This window comes from Perognathus longimembris, chromosome 28 (assembly GCF_023159225.1).
Source record: "Perognathus longimembris pacificus isolate PPM17 chromosome 28, ASM2315922v1, whole genome shotgun sequence".
NCBI lineage: Eukaryota > Metazoa > Chordata > Mammalia > Rodentia > Heteromyidae > Perognathus > Perognathus longimembris.
The window spans coordinates 61732546-61755397 of record NC_063188.1 but is presented as its reverse complement, the minus strand read 5'-3'; the positions used below and the strand labels follow the sequence as shown (position 1 = coordinate 61755397).

Sequence of the window (22852 nt, the reverse complement as noted above, 5' to 3'; positions counted from 1 at the left end):
ATTCTTTCTAATGGTCATGTAAAATTCTACTGTGTATAAGTACCACATTTTTTGGATCCGTTCATTTGTTGTGGGACATCTGGGCTGTTTCCATAACTTGGCTATTGTGAATAGTGCAACAGTGAATATGGATGTGCAAGTGTCCTTATGGTATCTTGGCTTGTGATGTTCTGGGTAGATTGCATTTCTAACTTTTGTACTATTATTTTTTTCTGTAATTAAATTATTTTAATTTTTTGTTATTATAAAGTTGATGTTCAGAGAGGATTACAGTTACATAAGTCAGGTAAAGGGTACATTTCTTTTTTTGTAATTTACTTTATTGTTATTAAAATGTGATGTACAGAGGGATTGCAGTTACATAAATCAGTAATGAGTTCATTTCCTAACATACAATAGCATCCCTTCCCTTACTACCAATCCCTCCCTTCTGTCTCCACCTGTAAATTGTATAGTTTACGTTCAACAGTGTCCAGTGAACACCACTGCTACAGTTGTTCACACTTTTTCCCTCAAGTTCTATGCCTCCACCCTCCCAAAGATAGACAAATAAATACACCATACAGAAAGAAAAGAAAACAGAAACAGTAACAAAAAAACCTTCTTATTTCCATATTCTGGAGTACATTTTTATACATACATGCATATATATATGTATATATTATATGATCAGAGGCACATAAGACTTTGTGGTTCTCCCATAAGAATATTCTCTTTTGGTCTTAATGTTTATGGGTGTCTACAGTATAATATCACAGTGTATTTTAGATCCAACTTCCACATATGCAAGAAGCATTTTGTTTGTGTCTCTGACCTTGGCTTACCTCACTTAACAGGATTTGTTCTAGGTCCCATCCATTTCCCTGCAAATGATATAATATTCTTTCTAATGGCTGTGTAAAATTCTGTTGTGTCTAGGTACCACATTTTTTTATCCACCCATCTGTTCTGGGGCATTTGTGCTGTTTTCATATCTTAGTTATTGTGTGGCAATGAACATGAATGTTCAAGTGTCTTTACGGTGTCCTGGCTTGTGATGTTGTGGGTAGATGCCCAGGAGTGGATCCTAGAGAAAATGTATGTTTTGTGAGGAATCTGTACACTGTTGTCCAAAGTGGTTATACTACGTTTTACATTCCTATCAACAGTGCAATAGGGTTCCCTTTTCCCCACATCCCTGCCAATATTTGTTGCTTGAATTCACGATGTTGGCCATTCCAACTGGGGTGAGATGGTATCTCAGAGTCATTTTGATTTGCATTTCCTTAATGGTCAGAGATGATGAGCGTATCTTTGCTATTTTTACCTCTTTTTCTGAGAAGTCTCTCCGCAGCTCCTTTACCCATTAGTAATTGTTAATTAGTCATTGGGAGGAGTAATTTGGGAGGAATTAGTTTCTTGAGCTCTTTGTACATTTTGTCTCATGTATTGCTGGTAAAGATTTTCTCCCAGTCTATTGACTGTCTTTCTAGTTTATAGTAACTATGTCTGACTAGCTGAGCAGAAACTTTATTGTGATGCAATCCCATTTGTTAAGTCTCTCTCCTATCTCCTGAAGAGTCCCTGGGACTCTTCAAAAAATTTTCTGCCTGTGCCTGTGAATTCTAGTGTGTCTCCTACTCTTTGTTGCAGCTATTTTAAATTTTCGGGTCCAGTGTTGAGGTCTTCAATCCACTTTGAGTTGGTGTTAGTGCATGGTAATAGAGATCCATTTTTAGTTTTCTGTATATGGACGCCAAGTTTTCCCAACACCTATATTTAAGAAGCTCCTTTTTTTCACTGTATATCTTTGGCTCCCTTATCAAATACCAAGTAACTGTAAGTATATGGTTTTATTTCTGGGTCTTCTCTATTCCCTTGATCTTTGGGTCAGTTTTTGTGCCAATAGGGAGCTGTTTTTGTTGTTGTTGTTGTTGTTGTTGTTGTTTTATTTTTTGTAGCTCTATAGTAGAGCATGAGGTCTGGGATTGTGATACCACCTGCATTATGTACTATTATTATCAATTTTGTAAGTAAGAAATGGTGTCTTATGTTTACTTCACTATTAAGTGAAGTTGAATATATGTTTGTGTGTATACATCATTTATATTCCTGATTAAATTAGCTATTCAAGATATTTCTCTCCCTTCAGCTAATGTGTGTGCTGTATATTTCCTTTAAAAATTTTTCTATTTTTATGGTATTCTGAATACAAAACATTTAAGCCACTGCTAATTAGATTATAAATATATTATATATGGAAAACAGAAAAATGCCCATATCATAATGATCCAGTTAAAATACACTAATATAAATTGTATCCAGATGAAGAAATATTACCACTGTCCATACTTAACAAATATACAAATGTTCATGCTGCTCTACTCAGTTAAAAAACAATCACTTACATACAGATATCTCTTTATAGGTCACATTTGATTTTTATCATCATTCGTGAGTGAGATAGATATTGCCTTTGTTTTATAGATAAAAGAAAGTTTCACACATATTAGTAAGTGTCAGAGGGAGAACTTGAACTAAGATCCTCAGCCTCCTAATTACATGCCCTTATGACCCCATCTTCTCTCAGTGATTGCTTCTGTAAGGTTTTCATCCATTTTCCTAAGAGACCCTTCCCTTTTTCTTGGGGGGAAGGGGTTGGTCATGGGGCTTGAAATCTGGGCCTGGGCTTTGTCCCTGAGCTCTTCAGTTCAAAGCTAGTGTTCTACCACTTGAGCCACAGTGTCACTTCTGGTTTTCTGGTGGTTAATTGGAGATAAGTGTCTCATGGATTTTCCTGCCCAGGCTGTCTTTGAACTGCAATCTTCAGATCTCAGCTTCCTGTGTAGCCACTAGCATCCAGCTTCCCTTTTTTTTTTTTTCTGACAAAGCTGTCTATATTTATACTGTTAGATTACTTTATTTTTTACTCTGATGTACCCACTCTACCTTAGTTTTTGTTTTTTGGTGTTTTTTTTTTAAACTTACAGAGGATCGTTTCTCAGCTGAGGCATTGTTGACATATTGGGTTAAATAATCAAGGTAGGGAACTATTCAGTACATTGCAGAATGTTTAGCAGCATCCTGAACCTCTGCCCACTAGATGCCAGTAGTGCACATATTGCTCCCTTACCCTACTGATTTGTGACAATCAACTGTCCTCAGATATTACCAAGTATCCCCTAGGGAGTCAAATTGCCCCTAGTTGAGAAGTAACTACACATGGAACCACATCACTTTACTCCTACCGAGTTTTTCTCCCTTTTAACAAATGCACCTTTCTATTCCAGTTGTGAAACCCATTGTAACGTGCCTCCATGATACCTTTGAAGTTATATTTCTTTATACTGCAAAAAAACCCTCTCCTTTATGATTTTGTTGCCATAGTGAACAAACACCCAACAGTATTGTTGACTCCCTTCTTGATTGATTTCTTTCACTCTCAAAAATTTCCAAAAAGAATTTCTCAGTATATAATTTTATCTGGGTATCTTTTTCCATAGCTATCGTTAATTAGAACATGTTCCTAAAACATTAATTAGAAATGCTCCTAAAAAAAAACATTTTTTATCCTTGTTAGAAACATATAATAAAATCAAATCCTATTTTGTGGTGATTTCTTTGTAGGGAAACACTCCATGTCCCTAGATCCTTTGTATTTCATATCCCAACTCTAACTTGAAGGGAAAAAAAGTCCAGATTTTATCTGGTATTTTAGTTTTATTACTATATAAAACTGTAGATTTTTGCTAAGAAGCTTTGAAAAACCTCAGTCTTTCTGATTGGTGGAGATGGCTATTGGCCAATTAGATGGTACAGTGTTCTGTTTGGCTGAAAGGAGTGGAAAGAAAGGCAAGGACTGATAGGGAGATTAGTACAGGTGTTCACAAGCAGATTAGATAAATCTTAGCAAACTCTCCTTCCTGGAGGGATGAATATCTCTGCAAAGTGGAATGTCTCATTTGGCAATAAAAAGAAAAGAATGACGACTGCTTAAAAGACTTGCTTGTGTTTTATATTGGGGAAATTTAAGCATGTGCATAGACTATAAAGAAGGAATTGAAGGAAAATTAAATTCAAGATCTAAGAAGGCCACCAGTGCCCTGTTAGGCTATAATCCTAGCTACTCAGGAGGCTGAGATCTGAGGACTGCAGTTTGAAGCCATCTTAGGCAGAAAAGTCTTTGAGGGTCTTTTTTAAATCTTTAACTAGTTATACAAAGGAGTTACCAGTCAACATGTCAATTTATAAGTACAATGCATCTGTGAGTCTTTATCAACAATTAGCCACCCCCTCAAAAAAAATGAAAGGAAGGAAGGACCAGAGAGGAGAGAGAGAAGGGGAGCAGGAAGAGAGGGAAGAAAAGGAAGTCCTAATCCTAGAGAAAATGAAGAGGATAGAAATATCAGCAGAGATAAAAGGAAGAACCTTGAGAATAAAAGCAGCTACTCCATGTGAAATAAGAGAAAGGAAAGGGGAATAAGCAGCATCAAAGAGAGGAATGGCAAAGGGAGGTTAGGAAGCACTAAATAGAGTGAAGGAAGATATGTAGTCATGAAAATAGAGAGTGTTCAGAGTCACTGCCATCATGAGTTAGGTAAGATTAGTCAAGAATAAGGAAGCTAAGGTGGTAAATTTACTGAATTCAGCCAAGGTTTATAGTATGTTTGTAATGAATCCAGTCCATTTAGTTATGTCCTTCCTATATCATTGCAGACAACAGATATATGTCTGAGTGTATACACAGTTAGGTTAACCTGTGTTGGGAGGGGCTAGGGTATAACTCAAGTGATACTGTATTTGCCTAGCGTGTGTAAGACCCTGGGTTTTACCCCAGAAAAAAAAAAATTCAAATCAGAAGTGGTAGAAGATCCTAGGTTCAATGAGTACTTTGGAAAGCAAAAGTATAATAATTGACCGTAGGGTTCAAAATAAGTAGTTGAAGGCTCAAAAAATACTGATCTACTGAGAGTGTTAGAAAGTGTTACTAAATTGGTAGTCACAATAAAGGTGATCACAGGGTCCATGAAAAGATGGAATTAGAGGGGAACTTGGAATTTGAGATCTTACTGGTTATGTTTTCACCATTGATAGAGTGACTGAGACAGTCTACGTAAAGAAGGAAAGATTAATTTGGGTATTGTTGACTCACACCAGTAATACTAGCTACTCTGGGGACTGAGATCTAAGGATATTTGAAGCCAGATTGGGGAGGAAAGTCTGTGAGACTCTTATATCTAATTGACCACCAGAAAAATGGAAGTGGAGCTGTGACCCTAAGAGGTGGAACACTTAACCTTGTGCAAAATATACACTCAGGGACAGTGCCCAGGTCCTCAGTTCAAGCCCCACGACTGACAAAAAAAAGGAAAGATTAGTTTTGGGCTCACAATTTCAGTCCATTTTGTTACTTGTCTCCTTTTCTGTGTGCCTTTGGTAATCCAAAACATGACCAAAGGGTCAACAGAGGGAACCTACCTAGAAGTAGAGAAGTAACAAAAGGAGCAAGGATAAGACACATGCCTCGAAGCCACACCTCCAGTGACCACTTTCTCCAACTAGACTCACCTCCTGATAGTTCAGCCATGAACTCATCAATGGATTAACCCATCAATGAGGTTATTGACCTTATGGCCTGAACACCTCTCAATACCAGCACCATCTGAGGAGCAAGCCTTCAATATATAAGCCTTTGAGAACATTTTATTTCTTTTAATTTTTTCAAATAAAAAGTTTTAATATATTCACAGAATGACAAACAATAATTTATGAAATTTCTTTCTCTTCATGCATTTACCTGGAAACATTTTATATCCAAACAATAATAGGATCTTGTAAATATATACTTCATGTTATAAGGCAGTCAAAAGTTATAGCTGAATAGGGGCTGGGGATGTAGCCTAGTGGCAAGAGTGCCTGCCTCGGATACACGAGGCCCTAGGTTCGATTCCCCAGCACCACGTATACAGAAAACGGCCAGAAGAGGCGCTGTGGCTCAAGTGGCAGAGTGCTAGCCTTGAGCGGGAAGAAGCCAGGGACAGTGCTCAGGCCCTGAGTCCAAGGCCCACGACTGGCCAAAAAAAAAAAAAAAAAAAAAAAAGTTATAGCTGAATAAGTAAAAAGCAGAGTAGAGCTAACAATAATGATGCCATTTGTCTTAGTCCACTGGTGTTTAAGAAAATACTTTTGGGTGAGTAACTTGTAAGCAGTAAAAGTTTATTTCTTGGAAGGAGTGACACTGATCAAGATACATTGTACTCATATCCTGACAGGGAATTGTAACCTCTTTGCACAAGTACTTAATAACTTAAAAAATTATTTCTCACAGCTCTTAAATTAGAGAAGGGCAAGATTGTGACACCAGCGGAATTGGTGTCTAGTGACGGTGTCTTCTCACTGCATCTTCATGGCAGAAAAAAAATAGAAGGGGCAAAAAATGAGCACTGTGTGTTCACGTGACAGAAGGACAAAAGGGCTTGTTAGCTCCCTCCAGCCATGTTGTACAGGCAGAAATCCCATCCATGAGTTTGTAAAGACCTGGCCTAATTACATGTTAAAACTGTTCCATTAGGGATCACATTTCAACCTGAATTCTAGGGGATTCATTCAAACAGTAAAACTGTTGTTTATCATTTAAATGTGTATATGTGTGTGTGTACGTTTAATTCTCACTGCAACTCAATAATGTGTTTAGATTTACCTGGTTTTATACAGAAATTTATATAGGCTCATACATCTAGTGAATGACAGTCAAGATTGGAACCTAAGTCTTAAAGTAAGAAAGAACCATTACCCTTTCAAACATAGTAAGAAGAAAAGGTATGCCAATGAAGCAGAAAGAACATAAGACAATTGTGAAAAGTAGTTATTCATTTGATTTCACAGCATTAGTATAAGGATTATGATAATGGATATAGAAAGTAAATAACTGTACCTTTGGTTGTTGTCATAATGATAGTTATTTATCTTCCTGCTTTGTTTCCATGGGAAAGGACATGAAATGCCAATGGACTCGATTATGTAAATCTAACATTTAGACCTTTTTATCCTTTGAACTTTACCTAAAGAAAAATGAATAGGATTAAGAAGTTTCCTTAGGATTGATGACAATACTTACATGGGGACATTTTTTTTAGCAGAAGAAATGTAGGCATATGGAAGATACTTTGTTAAGAAATTTGAATTTTGTTTCCTCCTATTAGGTATTAATATTAATCGAGGTCTCTTATGCTTGGGAAATGTAATAAGTGCTCTTGGAGATGACAAAAAGAGTAGCTTTGTGCCCTACAGAGATTCCAAGTTGACCCGACTGCTTCAAGGTAAGTTCAGAGTGTTTCTGAAAATAAGATTGTAACTCAGCGTAATAAGTAGTGCAAAGAAAGCCAGGAGGTAAAAAGCCTGCTCTGCTCTTTGGGCTATCACAGACAGAGACAGCTGTCTAATTGATAAATAGGAGAGATTGTTATTGGCAGTCAGATTTCTAAAATAATGAAAAAAAATGTCCTATACGGATTTGAGAGCCAAGAAATCCAGAGTGCCAACTATACATTGCACCTGAGAATGAACCTGACAACTGTTTCTTTAATTAATAGGGCAGCTAAGTAAATGCCTCTGGAGAGCTAAAATCCTTCTAGAGGGACATCCTAAGAATGTTTAATTCTAGTAGTGGTTTTGGTCTTACCTGGGCCAGGCCCCAATTGTTTTAACCTGACTAACTGCTGAAATAATAGTTTCTCTTGAGAATAGGTACTGTGCAATAGAATTATAAAATCTACATAATTTTGAACATCAGAAATCTTAGGGATTTTAATTCAACTGCTGGTGACTCACACCTGTAATCCTAGCTGCTTAGGAAGCTAAGGTCTGAGGATCACAGTTCAAAGCCAGCTCCAAACAGAAAAGTCCATGAGAACCTTCAGTTAACTACCAAAAAGATAGAAATGGAATGTGGCTCAAGTAGTAGAGCACAATCTTTGAGCAAAAATGCCAAGCAACAATGTGAAGACCTGAGTTGAAGCTCTACTACTGGCATAAAAGAGAAAACAATTTTATTAATATGAGTAGAACACTTGTAGATATCTAATAATTTTTTCTTATGCCTCTAGTTTGAAGTCATCAAGCCTTCATGTACTTGATGGGTTTGTTTTTATTATTCTTTTCAGATTCTCTAGGAGGCAATAGCCATACTCTTATGATAGCCTGCGTGAGTCCTGCTGACTCTAATCTAGAGGAAACATTAAATACCCTTCGCTATGCTGACAGAGCAAGAAAAATCAAGAACAAACCTGTTATTAATATTGATCCCCAGACAGCTGAACTTAATCATCTGAAGCAACAGGTATAAGGGACTAAAGTTTCTATAGGATAAGTACAAGTATGATTCTTAGCTTCTTCTTAGTTTGGAGGTCTTTCAAAGTATTCACATATTTGCTGTCCATTTAAGATTGGAGGTATAGCCGGATACTGGTGGCTCACACCGGTTATCCTAGCTACTCAGGAGGCTGGGATCTGAGGATTGTGGTTCAAACCAGCCCAGGCAGAAAAGTCCCTGTGAGAGTCTTATCTGCAGTTGACCACCAGAAAACTGGAAATGGATCTATGGCTCAAAGTGGTAGAGTGCTAGCCTTGAGAAGCTCAGGGACAGTGCCAGGGCCGAGTTCCAGCCCTATGACCACCCCCCCCCCCAAAAAAAGAAGATTGTTGGTGGCATTGGAATTTCACTGATAATAAAGGGAAAAACAGTCAGCAATGAAGCAAAAGAGGTAAGCAGTGGCCAGATCCTGAAGTTTCTTAGCAACTTGCTAACAAATTTAAAACTGGCCGAGAGTGAAAGAGTGCATCTGAAATCCCAGCACTTAAGAAGGTGGGGCAAGAGGATCAAGAGTTGGAGGTCAATCTGGGCTATATAATGAGACATAAAATAAGAAAGAATTTGGAACAGAAAATACTAAGGACCACTGAGGGTTTTCAGTAAGATGAAATATCTGTTTTAGGAAAATCACTTCCAACAAAGTTACAGAAAATAAACTCAAGGTTGGCATAGCTACAGCCAGGCAGTTGAATGGACAGGGCTTATTAGTAACATTTGATATGGAAAACAAGGGTAATTAATGAGAGTCAAGCTGGTTACCAAGTCTGTTGCTTGGACAACTGAATAAATGAGAGTACTAATCATTGAGTGAAGGAATATAGGAGGAAAACAGGGTTAGTTAGGAAAACAAATGATGAAATCATGTTGGGTTTGAAGGGCTTGTAGGATATATATGTGGAAATGTCCGAGCATAGGTGGTTTATGGTTCTGATGTACCAAGGTCTGAGCTAAAATAACAGGCCTAAGAAACATATTTAAGTGGTATCTGAAAATGTGGGATGGATGAGAAAGTGCCTGGCAAATTAAAGGCACTCACTAAATATTCATTGCTAAATAAACAAATAGTAAGAAGGTCAAAACAATAACTCTGGAGAGCCAACAGCACTTAAGAGTGGGGAAAGGGGAAATGACAAGAGAGGCAAGAAAGGAGTAAATAGGGAAAAAATTCAGTGATGTCATAGAAGCCAAGAGAAGGTCATTTCAAGGAGGACCATCATAAGTATAAAATTACAAAGAGCAGTAAAGTAACATGAGAACTGAAGCATACCTATTCATCGTATCAAGGAGGCTGTTGGTGGTCACAGTGAGAAAGTCAGAGGAGTGAGAAGAGGAGGTTCATACAGAATAAATGGATACATAGTATGGTAGATAAGGACGTACAAGGAGCTAATCAATTACTTTATTCTTCGAGGAAGCAAGGTGAGCATAGGCAATAAATAGCTAGCCAGTCAAGGGCCAAAGGATATGTCTATCCTTCAAATGTAGGAAAGACGAAAAAATGTAGAACTGGTTGAGTGAGACTGAAATTGAGAACTGAGGGACTAGGGCAATCACCTAAGAATGAATATTCAAACAATAGAGGACTTGAGAGCACAGAAGGCTTAATAAAACATACTCTCAAAAGAAGAAGGGATAGCTGATGAGGATCATGAATTTGTGATGATAAATATGATTACTTGTTCAACAGCTCAATAGTCCCTGTAGCGATGAGAGGGCAGGAATTGGATGGATACAAGTTTAAAGGGGTCAAGTTTTCTTGCCTTTTGGGTATAGTATTGATTTCCACTGGAAACCAGCTTGCTCCCATGTAACTGTCCAATGTTTCTGTCCTTCTTCCTCAGTGATACCACAGCTCCAGTTCTGGCTTTTGCTAATTAATTGAAGATGCCTGGACTGGCTCTGACCAGCAATCTTCAGATCTCAGCCTCCTGAGTAGCTATTATTACAGGCATGAGCCACCGGCTCATGTTTATTTTTATTGGGGGGGGGAATGTCCTTTTTCTTATTCACTTATTTGTTCATTCATTCTAGCATTAAATATTTATTGATATCCTGTGCCTAAAATACCTTAGACTTCATAGGCACTGAATAAAAATTTACCTAGTTACTCTTGTTATTTTGGTAATTTCATCACCCAGGGATAAGTAGTTTTGATTAGTTTGATTTTTCTTTGCTTCTCACAGGTACAACAGCTACAGGTCTTACTGCTACAAGCCCATGGAGGTACCCTGCCTGGATCTATAAAGTAAGAGTTATAGATGAATTAAATGTACTTTCTAACACAACCTTGTTTTCCTGATAGTTGTTTTCACTTGATATCCTAAAGTTTTTGGTAGTACTTTGTGTCAAGGAAATGATCTTACCCACATTGCTACTACTTAGGGCATAACTGATGTATTGGAAAGAACATAGGTTCTGATATTCAAATTTTATAGCTCTTTCCCTCATTTATGTATTTGGCTGCCCACATAGATGAATAGGTAATTGTTTTGTTTATTGTTTTAACATCTAATACTATCATGTGAAACACTGCTCCAATTGTCACCACCTTATCCATTCTAACCTCCTTCATAGGATGTTCCAAACTACATTTTCTCTGCACTGGATCTAGAATTAACCATATGTCAAGGAGTCCTAGTTTCTTTTATTGGAAAATTGTGCTTAGAAACCTAAGACTGTGTGCTGGCACTAGCTGTACTCATTGTTTCTGGGGTGTCACTGCTTCTAAGCCCTCTAACTAGATAGAGCTCAGAAATACCTGCATATAACTCATACATAAAGTCATCTACAGTTTGAATCTCTATATATTAAGAGCCATGATTTTCATACTTATGTTTCTTGATCCTTTTCTAACACTGTTGTGTTCATCTTAGCTCCCTCCCTCTTATTTATCATTTCTTTCTCCAGTAGTAAAAATCAGGGTCTCCTTTTCTCCAGTCTATTCATTTACATGTTCAATTCTAGTTTACACATAAAGTAATTTCAGAATTGCCTTGTATAATTTTTTTTTCTGTATTTAGGCTTTGAGTATCCAGGCAGATGGCTGTTTCCCAGTTTGTATTCCATTTTGAATTGCCCCTGCATCTTCATTAGTTTTAATTGTTTATATCTTATGTATGTGAAATGCAATAAATCTAAGAGTCAGAGTTATGCAAAAATGTATACTCAGAAATGAAAGGAAAAACAAGACCCAACTATATATGCTACCTACAGGAGACACATTTCACTTAGAAGAGCATTCATATACTGAAAGTAAAGTTATAGAAAAAGATTTTTCCACTGAAATGGAAACCAGAAAAGAACAGGAACAGCAATACTAATATCAGGTAATTAGATTTAAAGTTGAAAGACTGTCAAGCATCTTTTCTAAGTACAATGATTAGAACTTACTAATAAAGAATTTGAGGGGATTCACAAATAACTGGAAATTAAATGACATGAGCCTGAACAATATTCCATTTTTTGTATATACCACATTTAAATTTTTTTATTCTATGGTCTTCCTCATAGGAATAATTAGCACAGGTTTAAGCTAGTCACAGCAGAGGATCACAAGAGCCTAATAGCTATGCCCCTATGAATGCATAAGATAATGATAAGTGAAATGAACTCCATGTTATGGAAACAAGTGTTATATCACTGTTGTAATTACTTTCAACATGCCATGTGAAACCGTAGCTTCTATTGTTGATGATCCTCTTGTATCCCTTTCCTGTGGTTGTAACTGCACTATCACTGTATCTTATCTGAGTACATTGGAAACTGTATTTTTACTTTTTACAGTTACTCAAGTCAGATCATGAGTAAATTTCTTTTTAGGAAATGTCACACCTTCCTTTATATATACATTTTATATATCCATTCATCTGTTAGTAAAATGTACGTTTCTTTCATCTTTTGAGTAGAAATACCTATTCAAATTCCTACTTTCAGTTATTTTGGTATATACCAAGAAGTAATATTGATTATATGTTAATTCCATTTTTGTTTAAATTTTGCTGATATGAGCTCTCACTTGGCTTTTCTGCTCAAGGCAGGTGCTCTATCACTTACATCACACCTCCACTTCCAGCCTTTTGCTTATTAATTGAAGATAAGTCTCATAAATTTTTCTAACCTGGCTGAACCTCAGTCGTCAGATCTCCAACATCCTGAGTAACTAAAATTACTGATGTGAGCCACTGGTGTCTGACCTGTTTTTAATTTTTCAATTAAAGCATTGGTGCTGTTTTCTATTTACAGTCCTCCCAGCAGAACACAGAAGTTCCAGTGTCTTCACAACTAATAGTGACTTCTTAAACCAGTTTCATTGTTCTAGTTTGGTGTATGCAAGTAATGTACAGTGACCACATTCTCATTCACCCTCTTCCTTAACCTTCTGTCTTCCTACTAACATTTCCCTCATAGAGCCTGTTTTGCTTTCTTGTCATTCGTTCTGTGTGGACATTAGTTGCACTAATGGATGTCATACTTCATTGTTTCAGGTGTACTACATGATTTTTATGTTAGCTTCTTTACTCATGTTGTTGTTTTTTTTCAAATTTTTATTATCAAACTGATGTACAGAGAGGTTACAGTTTCATACTTTAGGCATTGGATACTTTTTTTGTTTTTTTTTTTGCCAGTCCTGGGCCTTGGACTCAGGGCCTGAGCACTGTCCCTGGCTTCTTTTTGCTCAAGGCTAGCACTTTGCCACTTGAGCCGCAGTGCCACTTCTGGCCATTTTCTGTATATGTGGTGCTGGGGAATTGAACCAAGGGCTTCATGTATATGAGGCAAGCGCTCTTGCCACTAGACCATATCCCCAGCCCTGGATACATTTCTTGTACTGTTTGTTACCTTGTCACTCATACCCCCCTCTCTCCTCCCCCTTTCCCCCCATGAGGTGTTCAGTTCACTTACACCAAACAGTTTTGCAAGTATTGCTTTTGTAGTTGTTTGTCTTTCTTTACCCTGTTTCTCTCAATTTTGGTATTCCCTTTCAATTTCCTACTTCTAACACCAGTATACACGGTTTCCAATATACTCAGATAAGATTACAGAGATAGTGTAGCTACAACCACAGGAAGGTGATACAAGAACCTCATCAATAATAGAAGCTACAGATACACATGGGATGTTGAAAGTAGTTACAACTGTGATATAACAATTGTTTCCATAACATGGAGTTCATTTCACTTAGCATCATTTTATATGTTCAAAAGGGTATAGCTATTGGGCTCTTGTGATGCTCTGCTAAGACTTGCCTAAACCTGTACTAATTATTCCCAATAAGGGAGACCATAGAGTCCATGTTTCTTTGGGCCTGGCTTACTTCACTTAGTATAATTTTTTCCAAGTCTTTCCATTTCCTTACAAATGGGGCAATGTCATTCTTTCTGATAGAGGCATAAAATTCCATTGTGTATATGTACCACATTTTCCTGATCCATTCATCTACTGAGGGGCATCTGTTGTGCTGGTGGCATTACTGTGATTTTGTTTGTGGTCTTTTGGATAGATACCCAAAAGTGGGGCTGCTGGGTCATAGGGGAGTTCTATATTTAGCCTTCTGAGGAATCTCCATACTGCTTGCCAGAGTGGCTGAACCAGTTTACATTCCCACCAACAGTGAAGTAGGGTTCCCTTTTGGCCACATCCCCTCCAACAATTGTTATTGTTAGTTTTCTTGATATTTGACATTCTTACTGGGGTGAGATGGAATCTCATTGTTGTTTTGATTTGCATTTCTTTTATAGCCAGTGATGTAGAGCACTTTTTCATATGTCTCTTGGCCATTCTCATTTCCTCATCAGAGAAGTCTCTTTGTAAGTCTTTAGCCCACTTGATGAGGGGGCTATTGGTTCTTTGCGGTTTTGTTTTGGAAGAAGTTGTTTTTGAGATTCATCTATAGTGTAGAATGCACCATACTTCATTTCTTGTTATTGGCAAATAATATGCAGCTGTCTAGATATATCATATTATATCTGTTTTCTAATTGATAGACCTTTGGATTATTTATACTTTTTAGATATTGTGAATAATGTTGCTGTGCACATTCTTTTACAAGTGTTATTGGGCAGATATCTAGAAATATAATTGGGTCATAATGCTTAACTTTTTGTGCTTGTGCTGGTTCTGAGACTTGAACTTGGCCTAGGTGCTGTCTCTGAGTTGTTTTTGCTCAAGGCTAGTGCTTTGCCACCTCTGAGTCACAGCTTTACTTCTGGCCTTTTTGCTGGTTAGTTAAAGAGTCTAATGGACTTTTCAGCTGGCTTCAAATTGTGATCTTCAGATCTCAGCCTCATGAGTAACTAGGATTACAGGTGTTAGCCACTAGCACCTGGCTATAATGTTTAACTTCTTAAGAAATTGCCAGGTAAGGATGTGGCTTAAGTGTTAAAGCACCTCCCTAGCAGACATGAGGCCCTGAGTTCCAATCTCACTACCACAAAAAGAAAACCATCAAACTTATTGACATAGTAGATATCCAATTACATTTTTGAAATGTGTAATTTACACTGGCTTTGAACTCACTATACAGCCCACACTGGCCTCTAGCACATAAACCTCCTGCTTTAGCCCTCTAAGTGCTGGAATTACAAGCATGCACTGCCACACTTATTCTTAGAAAACCTATCCCTCTACCCATGTTTTTTTTTTTTTTTTTTTAGTATAACATTATTTTACCATTTGGACTTTTTCTTGTGCATGATAGCCTTGTTTTCAATAATTCATCTTTTTTTTTCTTTGCCAGTTGTGGGGCTTGAACTCAGAGCCTGAGTACTGTCCCTGGCTTCTTTTTGCTCAAGGCTAGCACTCTGCCACTTGAGCCACAGCGCCACTTCTGGCTTTTTCTATATATGTGGTGCTAAGGAATCGATCCCAGGGCTTCATGAATATGAGGCAAGCACTCTACCACTAGGCCATATCCCCAGCCCACAATTCATCATTTTTTAATGTGCAGCTTCTTATAGGGCATTTAAGAAGGTATGTATAAAAGAGAATAAAACTCAAAGCTGTCATCTTTTTATCACTTAGGATGATTACTCTTCTTTCTAGTTTTCTGCCTTTGGTTTATATGGCCTGGGTTTTTTGGTGATATTTAGGAATGTTGGATAAAGTGAGAAACACTTTAAGGCATCGCTTAAAGGACTCTTTAAAGGTCTTTTCTCATTAAACTCATTTTAAAAGCAATTGTTCCATCTACCTTTACTGTTTTTGGTGGTTGTGGGGTTTGAAATCAGAGCCTCACATTAGCTAGGCAGGTACTCTTATAATTTGAGCCATATCCCAGATATATACTTTTAATTTATCCTAAACTTATTTCATGTATGGAAGATTAATGAACAAGGCTACTAAAAAGAAGACTTTTGTCTCACATATGTTATAAGAAACAATTTCAGCTGCCAAAATTATAGATTCTACGAAACAATTGATGAATCAAAGAATTAAGCTTAAATGTTCAATAATTTACAAAGAAGTAATGATGTTACTTCTTTTTTGAAAAATATGTATTTATATTTTAAGGGCATTTTGTAAAGCTGTTTACAAAAAAAGTACACTTTTATATATAAACATTTTTTACTTTTGTCTGCGGATTATGTCCTTTTGTTTAGGATGAATCTTGCTAGAGCTTTTGTAATTATTTTCTATTAGTGTCAGCTTGTACTAGCTCAGCTAACCTGAATTCCTAGTGGTGGCAGTTAAATAGCATATGCAACAGAAAGCATTGGCTTATTGTGTTTTCTTTTTTGTCTGATCTTTGCCTGGCTCTAAGCCTACTTGCTGCTTCACTCTTTTTTTTTTTTTTTTTTTGGCCAGTCCTGGGCCTTGGACTCAGGGCCTGAGCACTGTCCCTGGCTTCCTTTTTGCTCAAGGCTAGCACTCTGCCACTTGAGCCACAGCGCCGCTTCTGGCCGTTTTCTGTATATGTGGTGCTGGGGAATCGAACCTAGGGCCTCGTGTATCCAAGGCAGGCACTCTTGCCACTAGGCTATATCCCCAACCCTCTGCTTTACTCTTAATGCATTGTCCCATCAGAGAGGGTGCCCTTTTTCATGTTGTGCTCCCACATCTGTTTTTGTAACTGCTTTGTTACATCTTACAAAGAACTTTTTCCTCATACTAATAGCTCTTATGTAGCCTTCTCATTGGCACATGACCCATCTGTGATGTTAGCATGGTAGTTAGAAGTATGGACTCAGAAACTAAATTACTGAGTCACATCTCAGCTGTATTATAAAGCACCAGTTCTGTGATCTGAGTTAGTTTAAGGTCAGTTTTATCTATTTCAAAATAGGAATAGTAATAGAACTTAGATACTAGGGCTCTCATGAGAATTAAGTATGCTTAATTTATGTAGATCATGTACAGTAGAGCCTAACTCATAGTGCTATAGAAGTGTCAACCTAATTGTAACCGTGTTTAACTAGTCGGGCATTAACCTCAAATCATGATCTTATAAGTACTAAATTTTCCTTGGGAAAAAAATGAACAGTTAGCTTAAATATGATTTTCCCGTTTAGAGAAACACTTTGGTGGGGGGAACCTTGGAAATAACCATCACTCTGAATCTTACTGACTTATGTGACAGACATGGAAGATTTCAAGTATAAAGAATTAGTTCAGGGCAGGTGGCTCAAGCCTGTCAATTGTAGTTACTCTGGAGTAGTGACTCTGGAAGTAAAGGAAGCCAGCCTGAGGAAACTCTCCAGTTAACTAGACAAAAGCCAGAATTGAAGCTGTGGCTCAAGTGGTAAAGCACAAGCCTTGAGCAGAAAAGCCTCGCTTGATCAAGAGGCCCTGAGTTCAAGCCCCAGTACTAGACTATGAATATGTGTGTGTGTGCGCGCGCGTGCGCGCACACACACACACACACACTCTCTCTCTCTCTCTCTCTCTCTCTCTCTCTCTCTCTCTCTCCTCTCTCTCTCTCTCTCTCTCTCTCTCTCTCTCTCTCTCTCTCTCTCTCTAGAATAGGGAACTAAAGAGCCAGCAATCTAAAATGACACTGAATTTACTGAGTTGTTGGTGTTGGTTGTGAGGCTTGAACTCAGTGCCTACTCATCCCTGAGCTCATTTTGCTCGAGGCTAGTGCTCTACCACTTTGAGCCACAGTTCCACTTCCTGTTTTTAAGTGGTTAATTGGAGATAAGACTCTCTTAGGGACTTTCTGCCCAGGATGGCTTTAAACTGTGATCCTCAGATCTCAGCCTACTGAGTAGTTCCCGACTCCAAGTTTATTTTTATGAACCATGTTTTAATTGAACATTCCTTCATAAGAATCTTAGTGAATTCTTAGTAACAGGAGACCATATCCTGTGGCTTTGCTGGTAACTTTTTAATAAAGAGCTAGCTAAGATTTTCTGAGAATTGATAGAGGTCTTAATCTGGCATCTACTTTATTTCTGAAATCCTGTTCTATCATTTATTGAGATTAAGAACAGCTGTTTCCTTTCCTTTTTGCCCTTTATGATAGCTTTGACAGCTATTCATTTTTTCCTTCAGTCTTCTTTAGATCAAATCTTCCTATTTCCTCTGATCTTTTTTTGAACCAATCCTGTTTTCTAGTCATTTGAAAATTTTCTCCCAATGGATTTTTTAAAGTATGCTTCTTTTCAGTCTGCTTTATTAGTCTGGAACTGATACTACATAACAGGTTCCAAAAGTTCTTCTCTATCTGCATGTATTTCTTCAATCTGTTTCTGTCCCTCCCTTCCATTCATGGTTGAAATGAATACCATTGTTGAGATCACCACTCTAAGCCATGTAACTTTGAAAGGCAAATGAGTAGGAGGCTATGGGTCATTGGTTTCAAGCAAAGCCTGCATTAGGAATGGAACACTTAAAAAGAATTGTGAAATATGCTTTTAGTGGCCACTGTCTTCATTTCAAATTTGTGACTTCTTAAATGCTTTTTTTCTTTTATTTATTTATTTATTTTTATTTTTTTTGGGGTGGGGGGCAGTCCTGGGCCTTGGACTCAGGGCCTGAGCACCATCCCTGGCTTCTTCCCGCTCAAGGCCAGCACTCTGCTACCTGAGCCACAGCGCCCTTCTAGCCGTTTTCCATATATGTGGTGCTGGGGAATCGAACCAAGAGCTTCATGTGTAGGAGGCAAGCGCTCTTGCCACTAGGCCATATTCCCAGCCCTTAAATGCTATTTTTCTAAACTTTTCAGTAAATAGGAAGTCAACATGGGTTGATCAGGTTGTTTCAACCCTGAGCCATGTCATTACTTTCTCCATCCTTTTTCCTTCCCTGCATCTTTGATCTTTTCTCTGCTTCTGCCTTAGAGGACACTGAACCCAGAACCTCATGAATGCTGGGCAAGTACATTACCCTTAGTTACAGCCTCAGCTCCTATTCTTTGACCTTTAATGAGGGATTGAGGTTATACAGAAAAGGGATAGAACACGTGTATTTTTGCTACAATTAGTCTTCCTTTCTCACTTACATGGCAAAAATAGGAATATCCTAACCAAGAGCCAAAGTGAAGGTTAAATATTCCTGTTAAAACCTTATCTGCCTTTATATTCCTACCCTCCTCCAAACCTTGAACCACTACAGCAGTATATTTCTTGTTCAACCAGTGTACAACCAGATTGGGAGGACCCATGGTGTTGGACACAGACCAAAATTTTAGACTTTCATAAAGCAATTTTAGCTCAGTATCTACCCAAGGGGCTTATGAAATATATTTTTATCTATCTTTGACACAGATACTGTCAGTTATGATATTTTTTCTAAAATTTTACTTTTTTTTTTAGTGTGGAACCATCAGAGAATCTACAATCCCTGATGGAGAAGAATCAGTCTCTAGTAGAGGAGAATGAAAAGTTAAGTCGTGGTCTGAGTGAGGCAGCTGGTCAGACGGCCCAGATGTTGGAGAGGATCATTTTGGTAAGGCCTTAAAATTAAAACACTAATATTCCAGTCCTTTACTGACCCAAGTTTCTAAAATGTTTAACATGGTTCTTATTATGAGAGAAAAGTTATAAGGAAAGGCATATATTTATATTCTCATATATTACAGAGAATCCCCTATAGATAAATACATGGGCTTGTTATCAAACATATAGAATAATTGATTTTAAAAATTGTATACTGAATACCTATCTATCTACCACAAAACATCCATGCTAATTCTGTTTTAAAATACATTTATTCTAAAATACAGAAAAGAAAGAATCAAGTTACCTAAAATCCTGCCTACTCTTATCTGTAATTCAGATTGAGTGTCCCTAATCTGAAAATCTGAAATTTGAAATACTTCAAAATCTAAAACTCTTTAAGCACTGACATGACCCCACAGGAAATTCCATACCTGACCTCACATGACAAGTCACAATCAAAATGCAGGTTCACTACAAATGTATAAAGTTATCGTCAAGCTATCTATATATTTAGATATAGAGCAAGAGAGATTGAATATATATATATATATGGAACATAATACATTTTGCATTATCATCCCAAAGACATCTCATCATATATGCAAATATTTTCAAATATGAAAACAAAGAATGAAAACCTGAAACACTTCTTTCTGGTTCCAAGCACTTTAGACAAGGAATACTTAGTCTATACCAAGTAACTGTTCCCTCTCTAAGAACTTTCTTCTCTGTCTCCCTTCCCCTAATGCTGTCACCTGTCATATCTCATGCTAACAGCTGCAATTGGAAAAATAATTTTAATTGATTTTCCACATAATCACCAAATAGTAGACCACTATATGAGTGATTTTTTTTTGCCAGTCCTGGGGCTTGAACTCAGGGCCTGAGCACTGTCCCTGGCTTTTTGCTCAAGGCTAGCACTCTACCACTTGAGCCACAGTGCCACTTCTGGCTTTTTCTATATATGTGGTGCTGGGGAATCGAACCCAGGGCTTCATGTATACAAGACAAGACTCTGGCCACTAGGCCATATTCCCAGCCCTATATGAGTGATTGTATACAGGTTCTGAAACCTACTGGTGGCTCTGTCACTAAAATTTTTCTACAGCCTAAATACAATTCAGTCTTTGCACACTGTTGTCAGAAGTAAAAGTGAGTTTCTAACAAAACGTAATTGATCCTCTGTAATCTATACACCTTCAGGCATCAGTGTATTCTCTAGTTGTGGAAAGGTAAGCTACTTAAAGTTTTCTTTAAAATCATATGTCCATTATATTGCCCATTGCTAGCAGAAAGGGAAAATAGGATCTAAAGGTTTTTAATACATGATTTTCTGTCTCTACTGCTTCATTTTATGCCATGAAGTAACCCTACAAGCTGTTTCACATGTAGATGTGCTTGACTGACGTAACAGATAGTACTTCTTTTTACCTTTATAAGGTGGTTGCAATGACTGTGTGATAGGCTTATTGTTTGATATCCTGTCAGAACTGTATAACAAGCACATTTCTGATCTATACAAACCATCTTCCCCAAATATCTTGCAGCATCCAGCATGCCAAAGATTCTATGATTGAAAATATCAATCATCCCTCCCAGAAAATAGCTGCCTCCTGCCATCTTTTTCTTTTGTTTGTTTGTTTGTTTACCAGTAGGCCATATTCCCAGCCCTGGTTTTTTTTGTGTTTTTTTTGCCAGCCTTGAGCACTGTCCCTGGCTTCTTGTTGCTCAGGGCTAGTACTCTACCACTTGAGCCACAGCGTCCTTCTGGCTTTTTCTAAATATGTGGTGCTGGGGAATTGAACTCAGGGCTTCATGCATGCTAGGCAAGTACTCTACTGCTAAGCTACATTCCCAGCCCCCTGCCATTTCTTTTTTTCACCCACATTGTTCTTGGGCTTTAACCTTTTTTACTTCTTTTGTTAAATCTAGCCTACCATATCAGATAGTATAACGTGAAAAATGTCAGCTCACATTTTCTGTGTTAAATGTTCTGATGTTAAGACTATAGAACAGTGCAGTGTAGGAGGCAGTTTAAAGAGATTGTAGTTTTTTGCAAATAGCAGAGAGTAACATGCCAGGGTATGTACTTCTTTTTCCTCCAGTTGCAAAGTTCTGTATGGAATTAAGGCTTCACACTCTACCTTAATCTGAGCTTCATGGCAAGCATAAAACCCAGCTGCTTGGATGCTGTTTTTAGTAGTTCATGTTGACTTTGAGCCAAATTTCCGTGACTGTTAAAAAACACATCTCTCCCTAACTCAAAGCCCAGTAATATTCTCTGTTACTGCAAAGAAGGCAGCCTCTCAAGCTAGGTTTTCATCCATAGGAGTATGGGAGAAAGCATATTTGATGAGGCTATCAGGCACTACCACTGATGATCTCCTGGGTCTTTGTTGCAGACAGAGCAAGCCAATGAAAAAATGAACGCCAAGCTAGAAGAGCTCAGGCAGCATGCAGCGTAAGTTTTCTACCAGATATTTATTAGCAATTTAGTCCATCTTCATATTGTATCCAGTTATGCATATTTGGCTCTTCCAAGTGTGATTAACCCTTAGGTTCTTTGCTTGAATTTTCAGCTGCAAACTGGATCTTCAAAAGCTAGTGGAGACTTTGGAAGATCAAGAACTAAAAGAAAATGTAGAGGTTATTCGTAGCCTGCAACAAGTGATTACCCAGCTATCGGTAAGCAAAATAGGAACATTGTAATAGATATTATTGCTTTTATTTGTTTCTCTTGAGGCACATAAGCATTTCTAATTCTAGTAACCTATACTCAACCAATTCAATTGTGAGCTGCTTGAGAACATAGATTATAAATAATTGAATATGATCTGAGCATTAATTTTTTTTCAAATAAAACCGTCTTAAGTCACATATGCAATAACACATTATTTACATATTAACCAGGCATGGTGGTGCATACCTGAAATGCCAGCACTTGGGAGAGTGAGACAAAAGGATCAAAAGTTCAGGCAACCTAGCTAAATAGTAAACCTGTCTTAAAAAGAAAAAAAATGTCTGGTCCCTGTTAGGTCACACACACCTGTAACCTAGTGACTCAACAGGCTGAGCTCTGAGGATCACACTTTAAAGCCAGCATGGGTAGGAAAGTCCATGAAACTCTTATCTCCAATTAACCACCAGGAAGCTGGAAGTGGGTTTGTGTCTCAAGTGCCAGAGCACCAGATTTGAGCTACAAAACTAAGGGACAGTACTGAGGCCCTGTGTCTAAGCCCCAGGACCAGCACACACATACACACAAAACCTGGAAATGGAGCTGTGGCTCAAATAGCAGAGCACCAGCCTTGAGCAACAAAGCTAAGGGACAGCATCTAGGCCCTGAGTTCATGCCCCAGTTCTGGCACCAGAAAAGAAAAGGAAAGCCTGGCACTGTGGCTATACCTAGAATGATAGTTACCCAGGAGGTAGAGATCTGAGAATCAAAACCAGGACACAAAATTCTAGTACACCAGCCAAAAGCCAGAAGTCACTCAAGTGGTAGAGCACCAAACTTAAGCAAGGAAGACAAGTAAGAGCACAAGGCCTTGACTTTAAGCACACACAAAAAATATATTCCTGCTATGTACTGTGGATCACACCTATAATCCTAGCTACTTGGGAA

General features: G+C 37.8%; 1 protein-coding gene across 3 annotated transcripts in view; it reads left to right on the top strand.

The window, feature by feature from the left end:
* Positions 1 to 22852, top strand: part of Kif4a (kinesin family member 4A) — a 100283-nt gene that overhangs the window by 17896 nt on the left and 59535 nt on the right. For all 3 annotated transcript variants that reach the window (XM_048336238.1, XM_048336239.1, XM_048336237.1), the window contains exons 8-13: positions 7182 to 7298; positions 8142 to 8317; positions 10534 to 10595; positions 19102 to 19234; positions 21630 to 21688; positions 21807 to 21912. In XM_048336238.1, the coding sequence (XP_048192195.1) occupies positions 7182 to 7298; positions 8142 to 8317; positions 10534 to 10595; positions 19102 to 19234; positions 21630 to 21688; positions 21807 to 21912 (653 nt within the window). The remainder of the gene's footprint in view (positions 1 to 7181; positions 7299 to 8141; positions 8318 to 10533; positions 10596 to 19101; positions 19235 to 21629; positions 21689 to 21806; positions 21913 to 22852) is intronic.